This window comes from Callorhinus ursinus, unplaced genomic scaffold (assembly GCF_003265705.2).
Source record: "Callorhinus ursinus isolate GAN/ISIS: 27379988/994484 unplaced genomic scaffold, GSC_fseal_2.0 scaffold2, whole genome shotgun sequence".
Lineage (NCBI taxonomy): Eukaryota > Metazoa > Chordata > Mammalia > Carnivora > Otariidae > Callorhinus > Callorhinus ursinus.
Window position 1 is genome coordinate 34,177,344 of NW_027397064.1, and position 22,182 is coordinate 34,199,525.

Genomic DNA, 22,182 nt, shown 5'->3' on the forward strand with positions numbered 1-22,182 from the left:
TATTTCTTGATAATCTTACCTCCCCACCCTACTTCCCTAAAGGGAGAGAGGCATTAAGGAGCGTTATTGTTGAAGCTTTATTTGGAGATGTAACCTTGAGTTACAAATAATTGGGTCATGGATGAACATGAAATAACATTTCTGCATATATGACTTAATATGCCTTAGAGTAATTGTTAAGCAAATTTTGCCTTCTCCATCATTGTAGGATTAACTGTGTTCCTCCCCCTTTGAATGACACAGGTTGCCCCTCTCTGTCAGCTCTTGCTTCCTCAGCAGTAAGACTTGAAAAAGAAAACCAACAACTAAGACAAATGAATTAATCCTTCAGAGAACCTTTGTTTGCGAGCAAGGGTCAGAGAGAAACTTTGAAAGTGGAGCAGTTGAGGGGAGCCTAGAGGACCTCCAGTCCACCTGCGGATGGCTCCCTTGCCCCCAGATATTTTTGCTCTCCTGCCACGTCAAGCCTGGTGAAAACTTTTTTTTTTTTTTTTAATTGCATTACGTGAAATTCTTTCCATTAGAAGTTAATATAGGATACAATGAGTTTCTTTTACAATGAAAGTATATCTAAGATTAAAGGACTGCTAAACCATTCCAACAACAAAAGTGTAGCATCTTTTTATCTATTAATCTCTGTGGAATTTTTGAGCTCAGCCCCTGGGGGAATGGGAGGTTGGAGTGGAATGGTGGAATGCGGAGCCTCTGGTTACCATAGCTCAGGAGATTGGGTGCCTAGGAGAGGACATCAGGGGCAGAAAAGAGCAGAGTAAGAAAGATTTACTTGATCCATCTTGAAATTTTGCCTGGGACCCCAAGAAGGAGGTGAGGGACACCCTATTCTTTCTTTTTGTTTCTCTCTGCAATCTCAGTGCTCAGACTTGCCTTGATTGTTTTAGGGTGGGTGGAAGCGTCTAGAGGCTAATACTGAAGGTTAATATCGAAGTGACTTCTTGTATGTGACTCAGGGTGTGTGTGTGTGTGTGTGTGTGTGTGTGTGTGTGTGTGTGTGATAGAAAGATAGAGATGGAGAGGAAAAGGGGGAGGGGAGAGAGAATGAAGTTTGTTTTGTTCTTCTAATAAATTTGCAATAAGAAAAGATAGTTGCCGCCCCTCACTCTCTTCTCTCCCAGTCCTCCCGGTAGACCCTGTACTCGCTCTCGGTTTACACGGTAGAATTTGTTTCAGTGTTTCAGGGTTCTGTGATTTATTGATTGTGGTGGTTGCTAAGTGTGGTGCTTTACTCCAGGTTCAGTTTTATACAAAGAACAGATATGAGAGGCTCTGCCCTAAAGCCTTTGTAATCTTCAATTAGCCCTGGGACCTTCTCAGGTGATAGAACCAGATACACTGCCAGCTTCAGGGAAGGGAGTGGGCCCTGGGGCTGCCTTCCTTCGGGAAATAGACTGTTTCAGGAGCCCTTGGAAAGGGAGGAGGAGAAAGGCTGGCCTCCTATCATAGACTGGCTCCTGTCATTCAGGGGGCAGGTCCAAGAATGAGGGTGGACCCAGGAGACAAAGGGATTGGGGTGGCGGCTGGAGCCCACTGTCACCTCCACCTCCACTATGACTCATTTGAGCCTTTCTTTGTCTATGAGTGACCAAAGGGCAGGGACTGTGTTTGATTCCTTCTGTGTGCCTAGCACAGTGCCTCACATGTCAAAAGGTGAATTTACTTTTAAGCAATGCATGTCACCCATTGGGCTTTGCGAGCAGTGAAGGGGCCTTTGCCAAAAGGCCAAGCCTTTGCATTTTTGTGGGTGTGGGTTTCCAGGTGTAGTTTTCCATCCCCAAGAAAGCAGCGTGCCTGGAGTTTAGAGTTGGCTAACCTGAACTGTTCTCCTTGTGCTTCTCTTGAGCATGTTACTTATTTTCCCATGGTGTTTCCTCATTTACTGGATGAGAATAATGATACCCTCTCATGGGGTAAAGGTGGGGAGAAAGATGAAGGTACGGTGTATGCTAGAGTCTGTGGTGAGTTAGCAGGTGCTTTGCAAGTGACAGGTTTGTTTTGTGCGACGGTGGAAAGCGGTGTAATCCGGTTCTCTAGACCCTAGCCGCTGGACCTTCTTCCATCTTTCATTGTTGAGGTGAGCTATCCAGAGCATTACAGGATACTTGTTCCTTGGGCCACTTTCATGACAGTGTTGTGGCATTTCCTGAAAACTGTTCTTTAAAATGAAGGGAAGGGGGGAAAAAGCCTTTCCCTTATTAAAGAAGTTGGATTAATACAGTTAGGAATAAAACAATGGCCTACGCTTTGCTTGATGATGCAGAGATGTCACGTTAGATTTTGGAGTTTAACCAATAGTACATCTGTCCTCAAGTCTCCTACGATCTGGAACACAGAGGAAAGATAACTGAGGGGCATCCAAGAAATGCTCAAAACAATTGCACAATTGTCTTAGTTATCAGTTTGTGATGACTTTATCCTGTGTCAGAAAAACCATTGTATATGTTGGTGTAGGCAGGTTGCTTAGAGCAGCTCTCCTAGAAATATAATATGGGCCACATGTATAATTTAAAATTTCCTAGTAGCTTCATTTAAAAGAAGTTAAATAGGTGAAATTAATTTTGATAATTATTTTATTTAAGTCAGTGCATCCAAGATATTTCTACCTGCGGTTGATTTTTAAAAATTATTCATGCTATATTTATTTGTTTTTTGCTATTAAATCATTGAAATTGAGTGTGTATTTTACACTTACAGCACATCTCAATTCAGGACTAGTCACATTTCAAGTGTTTAGTTGCCACATGTGGCTAATAGCTACCGTAGTGGGCAAGCAGTTTTAGAGTATAAAATGTGTTTTTAATACTTTCACCCTTTTGCTTGGGGCACATTGAACATCTTAAGTAATTCAATGATTATGAGTATCATTTTTATTCTGAAGAAAAGCTTTTTAGTAAGTTTCATGAGCATTGATTATGGACACTGAAAAAAATTATTGATTCCTTATTTTCCTCTGTATTAATGGTATTAATTAATGGTATTAATACTGATTTTGAAAAAAAAGAAAAACAAATAGGTTCCATTGTTTGAGAACTGTCAGACAACTATTTCACAGAGTTTAATCCTCACAGCAACTCTGTGATGTAGACATTATTATTTGCATCTTACCTGGGAGGAATTTGAGCCTCTGAGAGGTCAAATAAATTACCCGAGCTCACTACAATAGGTAAAGAATGACAGTGCCAGGATTTGATCCAAGAGTTGCCTGCCTCCTTATGCAGAGCTAGTCACCACCACATTTGACCATCTCCCATTTGTCTCTATTCCCATGGCTGCCGTGGTGAAGATTAGGTTGCCTTTGTAATCATACACACTTTTTCAGAAATAATGTCACAATGAAAATGACAGTTTGAGCATTGGATCTAATGACAGTTGGGAAATGCATTTTTCTAGTGGAAGGAATCTCCTGCTCATTTTGCCTCAGTGCCAACAGAATTCACCATTCATCCCAATTGTCAGAACAACTCTTAATTCTTAGCAAATGGCTGGGACTGTGTGCTGTCCCTTAGACAAAACTACCTGCTTTAACCTGCCACAATTGTAAAAAGCTTAGCGAGGCTTATAATCAAAAGGTTCAAAGTTCCCTACTTGATCATCTGGAAATGGGTCTGTGCTACAATAAAAGAAAAATAATGTCATAAGTTCCAGATACAGGGCTAGAATAAGAGTTTCTTTCTTTTTTTTCTTGATCATTTCTAAATTTTATTGTAAATACATTTCATTTTTACATTGTTATTCTTTTATTGGAACTTACCTTTTAATTCTTCCCATTCTTATTTTTTGAATTGCTTTTCAAATACTCTCGCTATCTTTTTATCCACTGCCACTTTTTTCTTTTTCTTTCTTTTCTTTCTTTCTTCCTTTCTTTCTTTTCTTTTCTTTTCTTTTCTTTTCTTTTCTTTTTTCCTTTCTTTCTTTTTCTTTTTCTTTTTTGCCTGGAGAGAGTGAGGAGGGGGGATCAAACGGAATGCCTTTTTTTGATATATATTCCTACTCATCCTTTTATAGTTTTCTTTGCCAGGGATTTGCTGTTTTTAAGTTTTTAAAACCTATGCCTTAATTTTCTTCTTCCTCACACTTGACCCCAACTGGACTGTTTTACCATTTTTCATTTCTCTTGCTGTTGTCACTAGTAATCACACCTATTTTTCCTCTTCTTTTGTAAAAATTGTGTTTCATTGTAAAAATTTCATAATTGAAATTTGAAATTTGATTCATGAAATTCTAGTAAAAAGGTACATTTTTCTTTATATAATCCGTTTATTTTTAGTAGCTCATATATATATACTTTCAGAGTAAATTCTATTGTCATACACTTCTGGTTAATATTGTTTTATTTTATAAATGACTTCAAAATCCTTTTCTTTTCCTTTCTCTTCTTTTCTCTGCCTTGCCTTTTCTTTCCTTTCCTTTTCTCTTTTCTTTTCTTTTTAAGTAGGTGATGCTGTGAAGGATCGGTGCTTGCTTTTTGACTGGAAGGAGTTATTGCTCTCATGTCAGATAACGATTGCTTTCTTTAATCCCTGGACTAAACTGTTTAGGAAATATTTTGATAACTGACACTTTCAAAACATAAGTTCCTGAATGGTATAGACCCTTGTGCTTTAATGTTGTATTTCATTTCTTACTCACTGAACTGTTATTTTTAAAAATTAATAGGGTCTTAGGTTTTTTTTTTTTTTTAGTTGACTATAGACTTGAAAAAGATTTATGGTTCCTAAGTAATGGATACATGATAGCTTATGAAGGCAACTGGATTCATTGAAAGGCCTTATCTGTGATTCCCAGATGTGTGACACTCAGATGTTGACATTAGGAACTGCACATGGATTTTCAGCATTGAAACTTATGTACACATAGGTATTAGTGGTGAAGTAGCTTATGGCACCACTGACTACATGGCCCTATGTGTGCATACGCTGAAATCATTACAAGTAGAAATCAACCTGCTTCCTTGGACAAAGATCATATACCAGTATGTAAGAGTTAAAAGGTCTAAATGGGGGCTATTCCCTGCTGGTAGGGACTCTGATGGATAGGTCCTATAAAATGCCATTATGCTTGCTTAGGAAGATTTTACAGCACCTTCAACAGCATTGAGGGCAGGAGCCACATCAGACTTGTTCTTACTTGTGTCTCTGAAGCCACAGGGGATACCTGGCACACAATAGGTGTTCAGGGAATAAAAATTGGATAAATGAATGAGCACAAAGATAATTTGGAGGCAATGTAATTTATAGTGTTCATTTCATGTCTTACCTACATTTGGGAATAAATTGGGCATAAGTAAGTAAGCGTTTGATAGACTAATACTGGTCACAATTCTAAAAAATATTTTATAAGGCACCATGTGGCCAGGCTAAATTTCCTTCTTTGTCTAAAATAGTCTGCTTCACCCTTATTTCCTATTTTCTATAAATCTGTACCATAGATAGTGTATTTGCTACAAACAATAATGCTGCCTTATTGTTCTTGAGAGTGAACACGGAGTCAGTAGTTGTCCCGGGGAATGGTATGGTGTGACTTGTTAGACTGTTGTGCTGGCTTAATAATAATTACCATGATCCTTAATGATAACAATTCTTAATGAGTATTATTATTGTTAATAATGATTACATTTAATAATTACACCCTATACTTATTATCTTTAATAATAATAATTAGCACATGGGAACCAGTTGCACCATTGTATTATCTTTAGAACAAAAATCTGCATCTGTGACCTGGTAGTTTGTAGGGTGTCTGCTCCCACCTTCTGCTTTCCAGATGAGAGTGAGTCAGGAGGCTTCTAGGGTCTAGGCAGAGGGGAGGGGCTTTTAGAAAAACTCCTGTGTAGTCTGTGTCTCACAGGCAGAACTCCCATGGGTCATTTACACAGAGGTCTTATTTTTATTGTAAAGTGCCTTCAGCAATGACCAACTAATTGTCCACCCCCCCCATCTCTCAGCTTGCCCACCTGTCCTTCATAACTTTTGGTTTTCTTGCACGAAGAGAGAAGACCCAGAACAGATCTTATTCCATAACATACTAATTTGTGTGAATTACATGGGGCAGAGTCCATGTTTATTACTTGTATGTTGGTAAAACTTTGATCTTCTTATGCCTTGGCTATGTTTAGATTTAAATGCCTGTATGACTTTTTTAAAAATAAAAAACAGTTTATAAAAAAATCTTTGGTGAATTAAACATTTTTTAGCTTTTCACACTTTGATACAAAGCAGAGAAATATTTCAGTGACAACAGATTTCAACAGATTTTCAACTAGACTAATTTGCTTTATTCTTTAGGGTAGTTTACTTCTTTTCTCTGAAAACACAAGAAGAGATAATTCCCTTTATAGTGGTAACTGGTGTTAATATGTAAAATAATAATTTAAAAGAAGACAAAGTTTTACATTTGGTTGCGTGTTTTGACATAAGTTAAATGTCAGTTAAGATTTTCGTGAGCAAGATATTTGCAGACTAATTGATGACCTGTTTGCTGGGACTTAGATAAAAGATACAAGAGGGACTGTTAAAAAATTCCTATTGGCTTTCTTAGACATAGTCACTTGATAACTTAGGCCCCGAAATCAAATATGCCTCTCTACTAGGTATCTTACAGCATTTCCAGACAAAAGCAGATCTGATCTGGAAATGCTAGTCCCGATTAATAGTTAATGACAAAACCATAGACGTGAAGGTTATGAGGGTCTGGAAGGTCATCACCTTAACCTCAGCTTTGTGGCAGCTCTGGAGTTAGGGTCTCAGGCAGGACACCTCTGATGGGCACACTCCACATTTTAATGACTGGAATCTGAGGGCTTCTGCCTTTGCCCAGGGCAATTCTGCTGCAGTCTGATAGTAATAAGGAAGGGGAAAAAAAATCCACAGCTTTCCCATTAGGCCCATCCAACTAAGAGGCTTGTTTAATCTAAACCATTGTCGATCACAGATGAGTAACTTTTATAACTGCCTCTTCCCTTCTCATCACGGTGACTGAGATTTGCTTTGTAATGTTTGTGTTTTGCTCTTGAATTTTGTCTCTTCAGGTTTGATGATTCCTGTCTTTTGTGTAGTGGAGCAGTTGGATGGCTCTCTTGAATATGACAACAGAGAAGAACATGCAGAGTTCGTTCTGGTTCGAAAAGATGTGCTTTTTAGCCAGCTGGTGGAGACCGCGCTCCTGGCCCTGGGATACTCCCACAGCTCTGCTGCTCAGGCACAAGGTAGTACTGCGTGTCCCCTCCTCTCCTCTCCCCATGCCTCTGTGTGTCATGATTTGAGGAAGAATGTGTTTCCTGAAATAATTTTCCAAACAAGGGTTGAAGAATGGTCAGGTTTAACATCTTTTCCAAACAGCGAATAGCAGAATGTTTCTTGTGGCGTCTTATTTTCTGGTTGCTTTGGGAAGCATTTGACCAGCACCTCTAGAGCCACCAAAATAAACTTGCATTTTAAAGTGATCATCTTAGTTTTGTTGGCATTGATAACTCTGGTATTCTCTCTAAGTCCCTAAAGTGGGGTTCTCAGAGTGCGGAGATGTTTGATCCTAACTTATCCAAACTTCAGTACAGGATTTATAAGCTTTCAGTTTTCTAAATTTATTTATTGCTTTTAGGCCTGCAGCTTCTGCACTTTACAATCAGCTTTTAATTAAATACAAAAAAAATGGATGCATTTTACAAAACTTTTGTATCTTTGAAAATTGCTCTGTAGTTTTAGGGTAGTCCATTCAGTAAAAAAAAACAAACAAAACAAAACAAAACAACAACAAAAATCTCAGTGTTTTTGTGATAATTCATTTTATCTATTTAATTAAATATTAAAATTGCATCATTATTTCCGTGTGTATTGTACAGCACTGGCGAGCCCAGCCCATTGTGAGCTTGTGTTGCTTCACTCTGAAGCATAGCCCATTGTTCTTTCATGGCAAAGAATTGACAAAACAAATAACATAAAAATATCCCCCAAACCTTGAAAAATGAAAAAAAAAATTGACCTAATGGAATGATTGTTACTGTATTTAAGCTGAAATGATTGAATTGTACAATTTATGATAATGTGTTATAACCAAAGGAGAGACATATGTAACTTCCAGGTCTTGTTTTATATATTAATTTTCTATATTATTATTCTTACTTAACGTTGGTATATGTGCCACAGATTTTTGCAACTTTTTTTATGAGTCCCTCTAAATATAATTCCTAGGAATTGTCAGTCAGAGCCTCCATTTATTCAGATAAGAAAACTATGAGAGATTAAGCAATATATACAAAGTTACAAATATGGTGACCGAGGACATGGGATTTAATATCCAAGCCCTTGACTCTGATTCTGTAAGCAGATCATCACTGTTTAAAAAATGTTTAAGTATTTAAATTAGATTTTAATTCTACCAAGAAAGCAACCCACCTGAAACCAGAGGTCAAGAATGTTTTCCCAGGGCAGGTAGTAACCCCATGGATCATTATGAGTCCAAGCGCTGTCTGAATCCGAGCGCTTGGCCTGTCGGGTGCAGTAATAACAGCTGAATTGTCGAGTCCACTGCTTTCAAAGCAGTGTGATAAAGGATGATTCATTTCCTTTCTCTGACGACTTTCTTTCTTGTGTAAGGGATTCAAGATTTGATCCCGAGCAAATTGCATACTGGGCACCATTGCTTTTATTTTATGCTATGTGCCTAAATGAAATAAAAGAATCCCTCCTCCTCCCCCCCATAAACTTTTCATGCCATTTTAGGGATTTTTTTTTCTGAATGTAAAGGTCATTGTATCCCACTGCTTGCATCCTGGTGTGCCAGCTTCCTGTTTGACAGGGCTATCCATCTCAGTTAGCACGGTTGCTCAACACGCCGTGAGCTCACATGTGGAGCACAGAGCACTAAGTGGCCAAGATTTGATTCTTGGCACATGCTCAGGGAAGGGGCTCTCAGGAAATTTGCACTAGGGAGCCACACTGTTCCATTCAGTGATGTGGACTGAGAGTTCTACCCACCAGGGTGAGATAGATACAGTAGCAAGGGATATGGTCTACAGTGGAGGATTAAACAGGAGAAAAGTCAAAAGCAAATACTTGCTTCCCCAAAGTTTTTGAAAACCATGGTTAAAAAATACTGAATGTTACACTTTTAAAAAGTTGAATCAACATTCTGAAGGTACTCTAGATCACAGTTAATACTTTATTTTGTAGGTAAACAAAGGTTTTGGTACTAGGTCCTGTACTGTAATCTTAGAGGGGAAAAAATGCAGTTTCCTTAGTTTTAAATTAGGCTGCTGATCTCTGTTTTGGGTACATGGAAAAACTTGGAATTGTTTATTTTGAAATGAATGTATTAGATCTTTGTTGTCATTTAGATCATCAAACATAGGCAATTCGCTGCATGTTTATTATAGACCAAACAGAATGCATGATAAGACTGGTCATTTGTGTGCTGGACAAGCAGCAGCAGAGTGAGAGAAAGCTAGAAAAGGAGGTAGAACAAAATGTGACTGCATATTCGAAGTCTGAGTTTGTATGGTTCTGATTTTCTGTTTTGTTTTGATTTTGTCTGTTCATTGGTTAGGTAATTCCCCCAAGTTGGGGAAGTCATTGGGTGACCTAGCAAATCCATTTGCAGCAGAGAAACTGAGCGTTTCTGAACTTCTTCCTACGTTGGGAAACTTGGACAGAACTAAACTGCAAGGAGAGTGGGTTGCTTGAGCCTATATTTATTTATTTGTTTGTTTGTTTGTTTATAAAAGATTTATTTCTTTATTCTAGAGAGGGAGAGCACGTGAATGGGGTTGGGGGAGGGACAGTGGGAGAGGGAGGGAGGAAATCCTAAGCAGGCTCCGTGTTCAGAGTGGAGCCTGACTCAGGGCTTGGTCTCACGACCCTGAGCTCATGACCTGAGCTAAAATCAAGAGTTGGGTGCTTAACTTACTGAGCCACCCTCGCACCCTGAGCCTATTTTAAAAATTAAGGCTCTTGAAACATGATTTTTTTTATTTTGACATGCCCAGAAAAGAGTTTGGAGGGTATTGAAATTGCCTTGAAAAGAGAAAATACATTAGCAATATCATTATTTTGGAGTGATACTCAGGTCCTAATGACAAGATAGTGCACCCATGCTTTTGTGAGTGTGGGATAGTCAATTTCTTTTTTGAGAGGACATTCCCTCCAAGTGAGCTTAAGAGACTTTATTAAGAAAGAATATTTGCTTCTAAAGGATGAAGAAATTCCGCTAAAATGGAGGTCAGGGATTTCCAACACTCTCCCCCCTCCCCTTTGATAGTAACCTTTATTTGAAGCCACATATTGGGACTCCAGAGAAGATAAGGGCAAAAAATACTGTCATAAGTGATGGGCATGGTGCTTCTAACCGAGCCAAGCCCTCCATTTGCCAGGACACACACCATTAACTCTCTGTGATTCTCAAGGACGAGAGATCCAGGATACATTTGACCTGCTGTTTTACATATGCAAAAAGTCAAAAGATACCAGGCGTTTTGCTTTTCCTAGAGTAGGCAGTCTAAGAGATAATGAGTAGCAAGCACATTTTATGGTGGACCAAGAGTCCGTATCTTTGAATCAAAAGTCTTCCTGGTTTTGAAAGAGGAATGTTAACCTAGGAAATTGCTATGTAGCAACCCTACCCACTCCCCCAAATTAAACTTGGTCATTCCCTTTCTTCTTTCTTCTTTTCTTTTCATCCTTTCAGTTCTGCTCCATACAGCTTTTGGTAATAACTATGGATCTCTCCACGTTATTGAGAGAGTTCTTTATCCTACTGATTAAGTAGCTATTCATAGGTGCTAACGTAGATGGTGGATTTGGGGAGGTGGCGGAGATGGCAACGTGAGTCCTCACTGTGTACAATTGACTAAATTTGTAAGTGGGCATCTTATTTCTCCTCTGCTTCCTATAAATTTTAAAGTAACTTGTAGAATTTTATTTATATATATTTTTGAGGCATAATTGACATAAACATATTAGTTTTAGATATATAACATAATGATTTGATATTTGTGTATATTGTGAAATAATCACCCCAATAAGTCTAGTTAACATCCATCACCACACATAGTTGCAGAATTTTTTTTCCTTATCATGAGAACTTTTAAGATTTACTCTCTTAGCAACTTTCAAACATACAATACAGTATTATTAACCATAATCCCCATACTGTATAGTATATCCCCAGGACTTATTTATTTTATAACTGGAAGCTTGCACCTTTTGACTCCCTCACCTATTTTGCCCACCCTCACCCCCACCTCTGGCAACCACCCATCTATTCTCTGTACCTATGAAGCTTGGTTTTTTTTAATTTAATTTTTTCTTTTTAAGATTCCACTTAGAAGTGAGATCATACGGTATTTGTCTTCTCTGTTTGACTTACTTCACTTAGCATAATGCCCTCAAGTTCCATCCGTGTTGTCACAAATGACAAGATTTCTTTCTTTTTTTGTGGCTCAGTAATATTTGTGTGTGTGCATGTGTGTGCCACATTTTCTTTATCCATTCATCCATTGATGGACACATAGATTGTTTCCATGTCTTGGCTTTATAAATAATGCTGCAGTGAACATGGCTGTTTATATCTTTTCAAGTTCGTTCGTTCTTTCTTTTTCTTTCTTTCTTTCTTTCTTTCTTTCTTTCTTTCTTTCTTTCTTTCTTTCTTTCTTTCTTTCTTTCTTTCTTTCTTTCTCTCTCTCTCTCTCTCTCTCTCTCTCTTTTGTGTTAGTATTACCTTTTCGGTAAATACCCAGAAGTAAAATATCTGGATCTATGGTAGTTCTATTTTTAATTTTTTTTTATGATTTATTTATTTGAGAGAGTGAGAATGAGAGAGAGAGAGAGTACATGAGAGGGGAGAGGGTCAGAGGGAGAAGCAGGCTCCTTGCCGAGCAGGGAGCCCGATGCGGGACTCAATCCTGGGACTCCGGGATCATGACCTGAGCCGAAGGCAGTCGCTTAACCAACTGAACCACCCAGGTGCCCTTATTTTTAATTTTTTGAGGAACCTCCATACTGTTTTTCACAGTGGCTGTACCAATTTACATTCCCACCAACAGTACATAAGTGTTCCCTTTTCTCCACATCCTTGCCAATACTTGTTATTTCTTGTCTTTTTGATACTATGCATTCTAACAGGTGTCAGGTGATATCTCATTGTGGTTTTGATTTGCATTTCCCTGATAAGTAGTGCTATTGAGCATCTTTTCATGTACCCGTTGGCCTGTATGATTTTGGAAAAATGCATGTTCAGGTTCTCTGTCCATTTTTCAATCAGATTGTTTATATTTTTGCTTTTAAGTTGTATGAGTTCTTTATGTATTTGGGATATTGGCCCCTTATCAGATATATGATTTGTAAATATTTTTTGTCATTTAGTAGGTTGCCTTTTCATTTTGTTAGTGGTTTCCTTTGCTGTGCAGAAGCTTTTTAGTTTGATGTAGCCTCACTCGTTTATTTTTGCTTTTGTTGCCTTTGCTTTTGGTGTCAGATCCAAAACATCATCTCCAAGACCTATGTCAGGGAGCTTACTGCATGTATTTTCTTCTAGGAGTTTTATGGTTTCAAGTTTTACATTCAAGTCTTTAATCCATTTTGAGTTAATTTTTGTGTGTGGTGTAAGGTAGTGGTCCAGTTTCATTCTTTTGCATGTAGCTGTCCAGTTTTCCCAACACCATTTATTGAAGACACTGTGCTTTTTCCAATGTATATTTTTAGCTTCTCTATTGTAAATTAATTAACCATATATGCATGGGTTTATTTCTGGTCTCTCTATTCTGTTCCAGTGATCTGTGTGTCTGTTTTTATGCCAGTGCCTTACTGTTTACTATGCCTTTGTACTATAGTTTGAGATCAGGAATGTGTTGTCTCCAGCTTTGTTCTTGTTTCTTAAGATTGTAAAATTTAGTTTTGACCAGAAAATTTTATTTAAAAACAAACATGCTGAGCAATAAATAAGCAAAAATTCTTTCTGGCTGGTTATTTTTGGGTTCATGAGTATATAAAAATTATGGAAGAGAAGGTGTATTAATTATCATTTTTTCTTGTTTATGTTGGAATAATTAAATTTATACAATCATTTAAAATGATATTTTAAAAAAGTGACGCAAAAGTACATTTAATACCGTGTTATGTGAATCAAGAAGAGTGCCAGATACAGTCTCAATTATATAATATTATACATATATGCATAGAATAAAGACAGAGGAAATCTATTCAGATGTCATCAGTGTGGGTGGTGGGATTATATGGTAGTGGGATTGTGTTCTTTTTCTAATCAGAAAGAATATATAAGTATGAAAGTCTACTTTCTCCATGAATTTTCTTAATAAGTGGGAATTTGATATTTCTACCTTATTACCAAATTTTGATAGGTAATTCACTTTGTCCCTAACGTATCCATAAGTGTGAAAACTCGTCCACGATACAGATGTACTTCTGTTGTTTTTTCAGTTTAAGATGAAAAAAAGAGTAAGTCGTTAATGAGTCCCTGTGATGTATAAATAAACTAAGGGATTTCATAGAGTTTTAATAGTGCTAGGTAATATTAATTGAGCAGTTACAGTATAGCAGGCACTATTCTAAAAGATTTGCATGTACTGATTCATTTAAATATCACAACAGCTTTTTGAAGTAAGTTGTATGTTCCCCCATTTCACAGATGAAGAAACTGAGGCAAACAACGAAGGGAAGTAACTTTCCTGGGCACACAGGGCTATGGGTGGAAGAGCTGAGATCTGAAGCCCAGGGATCCAACTCCAGAGTCAGGGTTCTTAACCACAGGACTGTTCTGTGATAGCCATCATCAGTGGGAGTTGGGGTAGGAGTCAGTTCTTATTTAATGCTTGCTTCTTACTCTTTGACATAAACCCTAAAAGGCAGGACTTTTAGAGTGGCTGCTTAACATAAGGATTCTAGCTAGCTAGCTAGCTATGAAAGAGTGTGAGCAGGTTGGCAGGGGGGCACAGAGGGAGAGGGAGAAAGAATCCCAATCCCAGTCTATGTGGGGCTCAATCTCACCACCCTGAGACCATGACCTGAGCTGAAATCAGTCAGACGCTCAACAGACTGAGCCACCCAGGCGCCCCAGGATTATATTTATTTGATAATGATTATATATATTCAGTACTGATAAATTATACATAGAGATACTTTTTCAAGGCAACTGAGACAGCCTTCAGTAAAAACAAACAAAAAAACAAATCTTACAGAATTGTTGTCTATTGAAGCCAATTCCTAAAACTAAATAGAAGGCCTATAGTAGGTTGAGTAATTCAAATATACTGTTCCTACTTACGAAGCCTAAATGATTCTTGATATGAAAATAAAAGCATATTCCTCAGCAATTCTGATTTTCAAATTAGTTAATTAAGCAGTATTAAATGCCTACCATGTTCCTGTCATTATTCTAGGCTCTGGGGATAAAGAACTGAAAAAAATCTTGCTTTCATGAAACCTACATTTGGTAGTTCAATAACACAAGAAAAGTTTAGTATGTAGATTATTAGTTGATTTTTGATCCTCTGAGCTCAGAAATATTGAATACTGAGGTTCGGAGAATAGAAATGCATATAAAATCTGTTTACAAGTTTAGTGCTAATTTATAACTAAATGTTAATTTTATTCTTGAAAAATACTCAAGAATTACTCTTTTTAGTTTTTGGAAGTAGGTGACCAGTTGGAAAATATGTGTTAAAATTTCCAGAAAATTCTTGCTTTGCTTCATTAAAAGAAAGCTATTTATTTGCCACTCCGTCTACTGTTGTCTCCATTTTTAAAATAGACTTGTTGTTGGCTTTTTTATTGGTGAAACTCTTGTGTTCTCAGAGGCTCATTTTTTTTTAGAACAAAGGGTGGGACTTGTGATAGGCATTTAGTCAATGTTGGAAGATTGAACAAATGGATTGACGGTATTATTTATTACCCTGGAGAAATATATGCAGTTCTAAAAAGTGCCAGTTTACTGTCTTCAGTCGTTATATTTGGACTTATGAACTAGAAACTATTTTGTTCCCTCAAAACAGAGTGATACATAGGACAGTGTGAAGTCTATAGGAATTCAGTAACTGTTTGTTGACAGTGAAAACGGGTATTTTTAAGGTTCATTTTTACTAAACTTTATCCATGAAAATTTTTTTTCCTTGTATATCACTGTGAAGTTGGCTCCCATTCATGAATTAGCTGTTTTTATCAGAAGTAAAATATAATTTGACTCCTTAGTGATCAGCTTCACCATTTCCAGATTATTCCATGTCATCATCCCATGGGCAGTGATGTTTTGGTTCCACCCATGGGGGCAAAACACTTCAAATAATAACTTTTAGACTCAAAGAGCTATTTATTCAAAACATACAAGATTGCTGGGATCCAAATTCTTCTAATCAAAACAGAGAGGTATTTTGTCAGTGTTTTTCTGGACCTCATCTTTTTGAAGGCATTCTACACAGGGAGAACAGTTTCAGTCTAGAACTAGAAACAGTGGTAAGAATAAATAGAATAAGACAAAACCAAAATAATAAGGATATTTTTAAAAGGAACGGCTTAATTTATTTATTAATTTATTTGTTCATTTATTATATACTTTTCAGGGAACTAGCTTTTTTTTTAAAAGATTTTATTTATTTATTTGAGAGAGAGAGAATGAGAGATAGAGAGCATGAGAGGGAAGAGGGTCAGAGGGAGAAGCAGACTCCCCACTGAGCAGGGAGCCCGATGTGGGACTCGATCCCTGGACTCCAGGATCATGACCCGAGCCGAAGGCAGTCGCTTAACCAACTGAGTCACCCAGGCGCCCGGGAACTAGCTTTTTACAACATACTATTGGAAAGAACGTTACAAAGAAGCTACATTGGGGGTAAATTTTATCATTAGAAATGAATATACTTCCATTTTAGGTTATTCAGTGCTTGAAATGCTCTGTTCTTCATTTCTCCAAAATGTTTATTCTGGGAACATGCAACATATACAAAATAGAGAAACTAGTATAGTAAATACTCATAAACTTATCATGTAGCATCAACAATTAGCAATTCATGGTCAGTCTTGTTTCATCTCTGCCCTTACCCCCAGCTTACTTCTCTCCCACTTGATTATTTTAAAGTACATCCTAAACCTCATATTTTATCCACAAAATATTTACTAAGTATCTCTTAAAGATAACGACTATCTTAAAAATATAACCACAATACCAGCATGATTCTTAAAAAGCAGATAATTCCTTAATGTCCTGAAATATCTGATCAATGTTCAAAAATTTCCCATTTTATAATTTTCTTTTTTAGTGTGTTTTGTGTGTGTGTGTGTGTGTGTGTGTGTGTGTGTGTGTGTTTTACTCAAATCAGGAGCCATATAGATCGATATATTCCACTTGGTTGATCTGTCTCTCTCATTCTCTTAAATTTTTAAAAATTCTTTTCTAGGGGCGCCTGGATGCCTTAGTCATTTAAGCATCTAACTTTTAATCTCAGCTAAGTTCAAGTCCTGCCTTGGGCTCCATGCTGGGCATGGAGCCTACTTAAAAAAAAAAAAAAAAAAAAGATCTTTTCTAAATCTAATGTTTGCCATTTTAGTTCAGAATTATTTTTGTTTTGCTAAACTTAATGAAAATCTTAACCCTATAAATGGCTGCAAATATGATGATTTTAAATAAACAATTAGTAAGCTCAATCATAACCTTGTAATGGAATTCAGAAAGATCACACTTTTTTGGGGTGGGGGGAGGGAGGATGCTTAAAAGGCATATGTTTCTAAGAGCCTATGAAAGTTTGATATTCTCCCTACTGAACATGTTTAAAATGACCTCTTGCCTTATATTGCTTTCCTGGTTTCTTTCTTTGGCTCTTTCTCTCCCTCACCCCCCCCCCCACTTTTCCTTCTTTAATTAAACTCTCATGTTTGGGAGACTCTCTCAGCAGTTTTTTCTTTATAAGGGCAATGTTGAAAAAAGGTGCATATTTAGAAATTTTAGGCCTTGGAGCAATCTTTTAACAAACAAACTACTTTTTAAAAAAATTCTGTGGCTCTCAAAAGAGAGCTAAAAAAGCTACCCAAAATTGTTGTTAACCATGTCTCACCCTCATTAGAGCTGGATGGGCCAAAATATAAAACAGTGGCTGTGCTGATACGAATCTCTAACAAACCCCCTATACTCTTCCCTCGTGTACTACATAAAATTAAATATTCATATATGCTTGTGTACATATGCTTATTAATCTGCACAGAGCAAAACCTGAAATACTACTTTTAAATGCCAATGGAAGAATAATGCCATTTTACTTCCTTGTCCAATATATATTTAAGGATGAGGGGCGCTTGGGTGGCGCAGTCGGTTCAGTGTTTGATTCTTGGTTTCAGCTCAGGTGCGACCTTGGGGCGGTGAAATCAGGCACCACGTGGGGCTCCATGCTAAGCACAGTCTTCTTGATACTCTCCCTTTCCCTTTGCCCCTCCCCCAACTCGGGTGCGCAGTTTCTCTCAAATAAATCTTTTTTAAAAAAGGATGAATGTCTAACATAAATGTTTGTAGTTCTGTATTCCTTATATTTGCTTATGTTGGCACAAATATGTGTTACTTAAAATATATAGATAATTATGGCTCACATGAAGGTCAGCTGATTGAATTACTGTCTGCATGTACATTTGTAGAGGATGAAGACCCTATCCAACTTGACATGCAGGATGCCTAGCAGTTGAGTAGGAAATACTTGATAAAAACTGTTAAGGGCAGTGAATTAAAAAAAAAATTAGTCTGATCTCTGACCTTTCAATTTCTACCTGAATGCCCATTTAAAAAAATCATATCAGTGAAGAGAATTCATTAAAAAGCTAGCTCATTATTTCTTCCATGATGAGGGAAGTGCTTAGCAATATTTTTAGTCAGCTGTTTGTTTGGGGCAATTGGCCATGGTGGCCATTAGCTTTGGTGCATTTTTAAAATTGCTTAAAATCTCTCTTTTTGGGAGTTAGGTGTGAATGTCTATAAGCTGGAGGGGACTAATCATCTAGTTCTATGTTTTGGCATCATGTAAAATGATCTAGGTTAAACAGATTGACCCACAGTGATATACAGCTTTTATTTAATAATTAAAGTATATCACTAAAAATATATAGCTTTGAGGAGTTATGAGTAGGAAACCTACAACCTAAAATTGGTGATACTGTGATACAATTTATATTGTGATTAATTTTTTATTCTATCCTTCTAAAGTATAACTGTCTTTTACCAATATATAGATTTTAAATGTAAGGTGGTCATTTACTGAAATCCCACGTCTTTCTGTACTTTAAGAAGATGTAGTACAGATTCTGTTCAAGAAATTCATTTAATAAAAAGCATATTCACTGAAACACTTGTAAGTGCTACAATAGATTGTGCTATTACCTTTTGGGTAGATCTTTGATAGTTAAAGTTCTCCAATGATACAACTCTCAGTCTTGGTGCTATACCATCATATTTCAACTCTAGGAAGAGTCTGTTTTGATATTCGTGATAGACAACAAAAAATTCTTGGCCATAAAGCATTTTGTAGTATTAAAATGCTTTTTAAAAATTCCTTGCTTTTTTCTTTTTTTTTTAATGGATAAGAGCTCTGTCATCTAAATCTTATATTTTCAGTTAATTCTTTGCAAAATTGTGAAATTTCAGAATCATAGGTCTTTCACTTCTTATATTAGTGTACATTTTACATTTGTACTTTGGATGGCCAAATTTTCTCAGATACAATCTTGTTGTATTTTAAAATTATTATGGCATTTCAACTCAATAATTCATTCATCTGCATAGCATCAGTTAGTGGGCAGTTTATTTATCATTTATTTAGGTAGCTTGGCACACAAAGTGGTGTCCTGAGATGTCAGGGACCTCTTTTATCTGCAGTGTGACCAGAGGGCAAGCTCAGTGGTGGTCATGGGAGGCAGGGATGAAACGCATCCTCCTGGTCTTTTGGTCACTCTTGGGCACCTTGGTTTGGTTTCGGAGGTGCAGGATAGATTTCACAGGATTGTGATGAGCATTTAAAACCCATCACTTTGAAATTCAGTGGGTTTTTTTTTTCTTTTTCTTTATGGTAGCTTTGCAATCTGTAGAGTGAGTGCCATTTGCTCACTCAAAAACGGTAATTGGCAAAATTAATTGTGTGTCAATGAGAAAAAACACAAAGGTTTTCCTCTGTCTTCCTCTTTTTCGTTTGAGGAAATACCACTCAGGACAGAACTGCAAATCTGCACTACTGTTTTACAAACTCGTTACTAGGGTTTGAAAAGATCGCTGCAGGCTATATGCAAATAGACAGTGCCCGAGGTTCCTCTCAGCTTCCCGGGCACATTCGACAGAGAAATAATCCGACATATTCTTTCTGTCAGTTTTGTAAATCAGAGAGTGAAATGCTGGAAAGCTAATAGCACAGGCAAACCTGTGTCCTCCATAATTTGGCCCTACAAAGTCGAATAATCTCCCAGGTAAAAGTTGGGCTTCCCATCCTGGGAGCGGATTAAGAGGGCAGTCTGTTCTTGATCCAAGGTGCTGAGCAGTTTACCAACTTCAGATGGTGGTTCCTGAGGATAGATGCTGCAGAGCCACAGCAATAAAGAACAATTTTAAATGTCTTGTTTTATTATTATGAATACAGTGATTCCTTGTGGGGTGGAGAAGAGACTTATTTGAAAGGGGGCCTGCTTTAGACACTCTGCAATGGAAAATATATCAGAATTATTTGGAAAATAAGCTCTTTATTAAGATCTTTAGTCTCTCTTATAAATTCTCTGTTTCTCTTGCACACTATCATGTTATTCATTCATTTAACAAATACTTTGTGCTGGACATTGTTCTAAGTGCTGGGGACACAGCAAAGAGCCAAACATAATGACCCTGTCCTCAAGGTACATTCCAGTAGGGGACATAAAAAAAACAAACCAGAAATATATAAAAATGTTAGGTAAAGGAGTGCCTGGGTGGCTTAGGCGTTAAGCGTCTGCCTTCGGCGCAGGTCATGGTCCCAGGGTCCTGGGATCGAGCCCCACATTGGGCTTCCTGCTCCACGGGAAGCCTGCTTCTCCCTCTCCCGCTCCCCCTTCTTGTGTTCCCTCTCTAGCTGTCTCTGTCTCTGTCAAATAAGTAAATAAAATCTTAAAAAAAAAAAATGTTAGGTAAGACCTGACATTATATTATGCTATGTTGACCTTATTCTCCCCATCTTTTATTTTTATTATTTTTTTAAATTTAAATTTAATTAACATATAATGTATTATTTGCTTCAGGGGTACAGGTCTGTGATTCCCCATCTTATCCATAAGGGAGTTTGGCAAATTCAGGCTTCTCCTTAGCCAGAACAAAACTGAAGATCTCAAATGGGGTTTGAGGATTAAAAATAAAATGGTGTAGGCACTTAAAAGGTTAAGTCTCAGTTTTCTGAAAATTTTACTTGTGTGGCCTCTTTCATTTTTGGAATAGGATAAATGTAATATTGTCAGAATTAGCTTATATTAAGCCATGGTTTAATTTTTTTAAGGGAAACTGGAATTTTTACATGATAGACATGTTATGAATATATTTAATAAAATTGATATTATTAATTAATATTAAGTACTAATATCTAGTACTTTTTATGTACCAGACACTGTTCTGGGTGCTACACATGTATTTACTCATTCAATCCTTATAATAACCCCATAAAGTACATATTATTATTATTTTTTTAAGATTTTATTTATTTATTTGGGGGGGAGAGGGAGAGAGCACAAGCCGGGGGGAGGAGCAGAGGCAGAGGCAGAGGCAGGCACTATACTGAGCAGGGATCCTCATGCAGGACTCAATCCCAGGACCCTGAGATCATGACCTGAGCCGAAGGCAGACCCTTAACCGGCTGAACTACCTAGGTGCCACAACTACATAATATTATTGTCTACATTTTATCAATGAGGAAACTGAGACACTCTGAGGTAATGAGGTAAATTTAGCTCAGAGAGGGAAAAAGCTTGGCTGACACCAAAAACTACTGGCTCCAGAGAATGTGTACTTAACCAGTATCCCATTCAGTGGCATTATATTTCCAGTCTGTGAATTTAGTCTACAATTCAAACTGATAGTGACTGTATTTTACAGGCATGAACCAAAGATTGACATTTTGGAATTGGTAGCTGAACATATCTATTTTTAAATTGAGTGGGGAGCTTGTTTTGAGTTTAAATAACAAAATTGAACTTGCTGTCTTGGGATGGCATTTTATGAGAACTTATTTTATGAGACCCCATTTTTGTATATTTAAGCTCTTTATAAACTTACAAATTTTATTTTATTTTTTTTTGAGGAACTGAAGAAGGATTTGTTTATTGAGGGTAAGAGGGTGCAAGCAATATAAAAATCAAAAGCTTATCTGACTTTTCTTTCTCTGCTTCTCAAATGGGGGTTGGATTTTATTTGTACATTTTCTGAGGGTCCCGATCTGCTCATGGAATCCTTTATACAGGGGGAAACTGTGGGACAGATTCCTAGAGACCCTTAGGGAGAACTCTCATTGGGTGGGCGGGAGTGTTGCTCATGTTGCCTACTTCTTTCCCTTCTGCTTCATGTGTATTACAAAATAGTCATTGCATGCGATGGTGAGCCCAGCAATTAGAGAGAAGAAGCTCTGGAAGCCCACTTTGCCATCTTGGCACTGGTCCAGGTCCTTCATTATTTTGTCCATGGCCAGAGGGTCTTTTTGATTTTCCAAAAATCCAGGGAACTCCTTTTCCATGAGTACTCTCAGGTCCTCCTTTGTTAAGTAGCCTTTATCCCCAGCAAACTTGTGAAACGTGAACATCATGGTTTCCATGGCGTGTTCCATTTGAGATGGCATTTTGGTGAGGTCTGTTGAAACCTTGGCCCGAGGTGCGGCTGGGACGATTGGCTGGCTGGGACGCACGGCCAGTGAGCGGAGCGCGGCGGGCTAAACTTACAAATTTTTTAAAAAAAAACCTTTTTCTAGTAGTAAACTAATGCCTGTTAGTTATAGAAAACTAAAAAATACAGAAAAAGTGGAAAGAAGACAAAGTCACCCAAGGACCAACCTCCTAGAGATAAATGTAGGTAACATTTTCAGGCATTCCCCTTTAGTTTTGGTTCAAGGCATTCTTTTACACAGTTGAGGTTGTATATATGCAATACTTTCACCTGTGGTTTTATACTCAATATTATAATGCATAATGTACATATTTC

The 22,182-nt window shown here is 37.4% G+C and overlaps 1 protein-coding gene and 1 pseudogene across 10 annotated transcripts in view; one reads left to right on the top strand and one right to left on the bottom strand.

Annotated features, from left to right (window-relative positions):
• SATB2 (SATB homeobox 2) overlaps positions 1 to 22,182 on the top strand; it is a 252,709-nt gene that overhangs the window by 83,563 nt on the left and 146,964 nt on the right. For 8 of the 10 annotated variants that reach the window (XM_073880632.1, XM_073880639.1, XM_073880605.1 and 5 more), the window contains one exon: positions 7,043 to 7,219. In XM_073880632.1, the coding sequence (XP_073736733.1) occupies positions 7,048 to 7,219 (172 nt within the window). In that variant the 5' untranslated portion in view covers positions 7,043 to 7,047. Of the gene's footprint in view, positions 1 to 740; positions 826 to 7,042; positions 7,220 to 22,182 lie in introns of those variants that run through there. The other 2 variants (XM_073880644.1, XM_073880645.1) reach the window with 2 other exon arrangements.
• Positions 21,331 to 21,909, bottom strand: LOC112840570 (protein S100-A10 pseudogene; annotated as a pseudogene).